The 5000-nt window shown below is 49.7% G+C and overlaps 1 protein-coding gene across 2 annotated transcripts in view; it reads left to right on the top strand.

Moving 5' to 3' along the window:
* Positions 1-5000, top strand: part of LOC143288078 (potassium voltage-gated channel protein Shaw-like) — a 35351-nt gene that overhangs the window by 16424 nt on the left and 13927 nt on the right. For both annotated transcript variants that reach the window (XM_076596355.1, XM_076596354.1), the window contains one exon: positions 1326-1702. In XM_076596355.1, the coding sequence (XP_076452470.1) occupies positions 1326-1702 (377 nt within the window). The remainder of the gene's footprint in view (positions 1-1325; positions 1703-5000) is intronic.

A 5000-nucleotide genomic window follows, 5' to 3' on the forward strand; every position in this document is an offset into this window, starting at 1 on the left:
ACTTAGCGCACGTAACAGAACCCACGGCAACAAAAGGGTTGTTCCTGGCAAAATTGTTTAGAAAAATCCACTTCGATATGAAAAACAAATAAAACTGCACGCAGGAAAAAATACAAAAAAAAGATGTGGCGCTGTAGTATAGCGACGCGCTCTCCCTGGGGAGAGCAGCCCGAATTTCACACAGAGAAATCTGTTGTGATAAAAAAAAGAAATACAAATACAAATAAAAATATGGTAAGCTGAGTTCCCATACTCGTGTTCGTTTATTTATTTGTTTGCTTGCTTGCTGGTTTTAAAATCTCTGACAAACATCAGTCAGGACAGCAGTGACCACGGAATAACAGGGTGGGGGAACAATGCAAATGCAGTGGCATGATGAGACGATAAACTGACCCAGTCCTGTGTGCAGCAAGCGCCGATGAAAATAGCGCACGTGAAAGAACCCACGGCGGCACGAAAGAGAGAAGTCCTTGACAACATTTTTGTAGGAAAATACACATAAAAAGATCAAACAAACATCATACATACGCAGACAAGAAATGGCGAAGGGGGTGGGGGTGGGGGGGGGGGGGGTTGCTGTTAGACTATGTCAACGCGTATTCCCCGAGAAGAACAGACTGAATTTCCTGCAGAAAAAAAATGTGTTGAGCAGTAAAGTGTGAGATAAATTTATACGGCTTGATGCAGATGTGTTCTGTGTAGTCCTGAGTTCTTTGAGTGAATGATTCGCTTCTGAGCTAAAAGGGGGTGTTGGGATTTTCTTCTTTTTTTTTCTTCTTTTTTTTTTCAGGGAGGGTGTGTGTGTGTGTGTGTGTGTGTGTGTGTGTGTGTGTGTGTGTGTGTGTGTGTGTGTGGAGGTTGAGTGGTCGTGTGTGTGAGAGAGAGAGAGAGAGAGAGAGAGAGAGAGCGCTTGTGTGTGTGTGTGTGTGTGTGTGTGCGCGCGTGTGTGTGTGTGTGCGTGCGCGTACGTGTGTGTGTGTGTGTGAGAGAGAGAGAGAGAGCGCGCGCGCGCGTGTGTGTGTGTGTGCGCGCGCGCGCGTGAATGAGTGCGTTTCTACTTGAGTGTGCGTGATTTTTTTTTTAATTTGTCTCTACTATCAAATGACTGAGTGATTGACTAAAATGATCAACATATGCCTTCCCACCCTTTTCCCCGACACATCTCCCATCCCAATTGCCCCTTTCCATCCCTACCCACCTCACCTCCTGCCCCCCCCCCCCCCCCCACACACACACCCTTATACCCCACCACTTTGACCCACCCCTCCACACACACACTTCCACTCCCACCCACCCACAACCCCCACCTGTTTCCTCCAAACAAGATGTGGAACCTGACCTACGTCATGTTCATGATGCTCTCCATCGTCATCTTCGCTCTGGAGACGGTGGACGCCTTCAGGGGACCCGCCCCAACCCACCTCTGCTCCAGACCCCTGCACCACTACCACCACCACCACAACAACAACCACCACGCCAACAACAACAACAGTAACAACACCGACAATAACGCCTCCTCCGGCTGCCTGACCCCAGAGGAGCGGGAACTGTTCTCTGAGCCGCTGAAGGCCCTGCACTACCTGGACATCACGTGCAACATCTTCTTCACCCTGGAGCCGTTGGTCCGTCTAGCCACCTGTCCCAACAAGCTCATCTTCCTCGCCGCCCCACTCAACATTGTCGACCTCGTGCTCATCGTCAGGTGAGTTGGGGGGTCCGGGGTGGGTGGTGGTGGGGGTGGGTGTGGGGGTGGGGGTGGGGAGACAGGGGGGGGGGGTTGTGTGTGTGTGTGTGTGTGTGTGTGTGTGTGTGTGTTGGTGTTGGTGTTGGTGTTGGTGTGTGTGCGTAGTGAGTGCGTGTCTCATGCAGTTGTGTGTGTCAGGAAGGGGGGGGGGGGGGGGGATTGTGGGGGTGGGGGCTGGGGGGGGGGTATCAGTATTCAGTTCTAAGTTCTTCAAAACGACAGTAAAACCCCCTCTCCCACCCCTATCCCCACCCCCACCTCCACCCCCTCCCAGTATCAGTATTCAGTTCTAAGTTCTTCAAAACAACAGTAAAAAACCCCTCTCCTACCACCCCACCCACCCCCACTCAGTATCAGAATTCAGTTCTAAGTCCAGCTCCATTTTGGTGGATTAACAAAATCTCTCTCTCTCTGTGTGCGTGCGTGCGTCCGTGCGTGCGTGCGTGTGTGTGTGTGTGTGTGTGTGTGTGCGTGTGTGTGTGTGTGTGTGTGAAGGTTGAGTGGTCGTCCCGCCCCGTGTCAGTATGCAGTTCTAAGCTCTCCAAAACAACGGTAAAAAAAACCCTGTCCTACCCCCCCCCCCCCCCCCACACCACTCAGTATCAATATTCAGTTCTAAGTCCAGCTCCATTTTGGTGGATTAACAAAATCTCTGACTCTAGTTTCTCTACTCTCCAAAACAACAACAGGGAACAGAAAACCCTCTCCGACCCCCACCCCTCCCCCCCCCCCCCCCCCCCCCAACCCAGTATCAGTATTCAGTTCTAAGCTCTCAAAAACAACTGTTAAACCAACTACCCTACCCGCCCCACCCCCTCCGCCCTCCCCGCCCCGTGTCAGTATGCAGTTCTAAGCTCTCCAAAACAACGGTAAAAAAAAAAAAAAACCCTGTCCTACCCCCCACCCCCACCCAGTATTAATATTCTGTTCTAAGTCCAGCTCCATTTTGGATTTACAAGATCTCTAACCTACTTTCTCTGCTCTCCAAAACAACAGTTAAAAAATAAATATAAATAAAAAAAAACCCAACCTTTCATAACCCCCCTCCCCCTCAACACCTCCCCCTTCCCCCCAAGTTTCTGTATTCAGTTCCAAGTCCAGCTCGATCATTTTTTTTTTTTTTATTATTATCGTTAATATTATCGTTATTATTATCATTGTGTTATTATTATCGTTATTATTATCATTGTTTATTATCATTGTTATTATTATTGTTATTATAATCATTGTTATTATCATTATCATTATCATCATCATTATCATTATCATCAGTCAGTCACACGCCCCTGTCCGGCACGTGGGCCCAGCTGCACAGCACAGCGCTAGTAGCTCGCTGGGGAGCAGGTTCGATTCCCCTATTTTCCCGTTTCACCTGCGCTTTGATCGTGTCGCCCACCACCATCACTAGCCTCCTGGTCGTTTCACTCTGTGGCCTGACGGGCGCTATAGCCGAGTGGTTAAAGCGTTGGACTTTCAATCTGAGGGTCCCGGGTTCGAACCTCCGGCGGTGACGGCGCCTGATGGGTAAAGGGGTGGAGATTTTTTTTTCCGATCTCCCAGGTCAACATAATTATGTGCAGACCTGCGAGTGCCTGAACCCCACTTTCGCACGCAAAAAGATCGAATACGCAAGTTAAAGATCCTGTAACCCATATCAACGTTCGGTGGGTTATGGAAACAAGAACATACCCAGCGTGTACTCTACTTGATTAACTAGAAATGTCCCGGGGGAGTCATTCCAGTCTTGTCCAGAATGACCCCGGGGTAGAACACTGCAGTGGGGGGAAGTTTGAGACGGTACACCGGGTCAACGCCTGTGCCGACCATTAATAAACAGACATCTGTGGGGCCGACCTGCCAGTGGGGCCTTCACGTGAACAGCTGACAAAGCACGCGCTCTCCTTGTGGATCATGTCATTCGTGTCACTGCCTTTAAAAGGCAAATACGCAGCCTGCACCGTCGGCCCGAAATCGGATTGCGGCTGCCCAGGAGGCGCGTGTGGAAACAGGAGATGAGTCGAAAATGAGATGGGGACCATCCGCCGTGGCGAAGTGGTTAGCGTCGCGGACTGACGGCTGGGAGGACGCGGGTTCGAATCCCAGCGGAGGTGGGTTTTTCGGCCCGTGGCCGGCTCCTACCCAGAGTTGAGTGTGCTATGGGCTTAAATGGGGAGACTGGGACCACGCAGTCCAGTGTCATCCACTTCACGGATGCGTCTTTGGGTGTGTTGCTCTAAATACCTGACCAGCACTGCAAGTGTGTGTGTGTGTGTGTGTGTGTGTGTGTGTGTAGTGATGGCCTAGAGGTAACGCGTCCGCCTAGAAAGCGAGAGAATCTGAGCGCACTGGTTCGAATACCAGCAGAGTCGCCAGTATTTTCTCCCCCTCCACTAGACCTAGAGTGGTGGTCTGGATGCTAGTCATTCGGATGAGACGATAAACCGAGGTCCCGTGTGCAGCATGCACTTAGCGCACGTAAAAGAACCCACGTAAACAAAAACGTTGTCCGTGGCAAAATTCTGTAGAAAAGTCTGCTTCGAAAGGAACAAAAAAAATGCAGGCAGGAAAAAATAAAATCATTGTAGCGACGCGTTCTCCCTGGGGAGAGCAGCCCGAATTTCACACATTGAAATCTGTTGTGACAAAAAAAAGAGAAGTACAAATACAAATAGACATGTATGTATGTATGTATGTATGTATATCATAACGCATGGTGAACGGGATGTCATAACTCGTATCAAAACAAAATTGGGCGTGTTCGCCACTCTGTTTATTTCTGGTGCCTTCGTCATGTTCTTATCTCATGTGTATTTGCTTTAATCAGCTGTCAGTGGGTGTGTGCGTGTGGGTGTTGGAGCCGAGGGAGGGTATGTGTGTGTGTGTGTGTGTGTGTGGAGGGGGAGTGGTCGTGTGTGTGTGTGTGTGTGTGTGTTTCTGTGTGGAGGTGGAGTGGTCGCGCGCGCCCGTGTGTGTGTGTGTTTGTGTGTATGTCTGTGTCACTGTGTGTGTACGTGTATGTGTGTGTGCATATGTGTGTGTGTATGTGTGTGTGTGTGTGTGTGTGTGTGTACGTGCGTGTGCGCGCATAATGTGTGCATATGTGTGTTACACATATCATTCATTTCAGTTCCTCCTTCTTCCTTTTTTTTATCATTTATTTATTTATTTATTTTGGTCTTTTTTTTCTTATACGTGGATGACCCTAAACCAAACCAACCGATCACCACCACACCACCACGTGACCCCCTCTGACCCC

The sequence above is a fragment of the Babylonia areolata genome, chromosome 12, assembly GCF_041734735.1.
Source record: "Babylonia areolata isolate BAREFJ2019XMU chromosome 12, ASM4173473v1, whole genome shotgun sequence".
In the NCBI taxonomy this organism is placed as follows: Eukaryota; Metazoa; Mollusca; class Gastropoda; order Neogastropoda; family Buccinidae; genus Babylonia; species Babylonia areolata.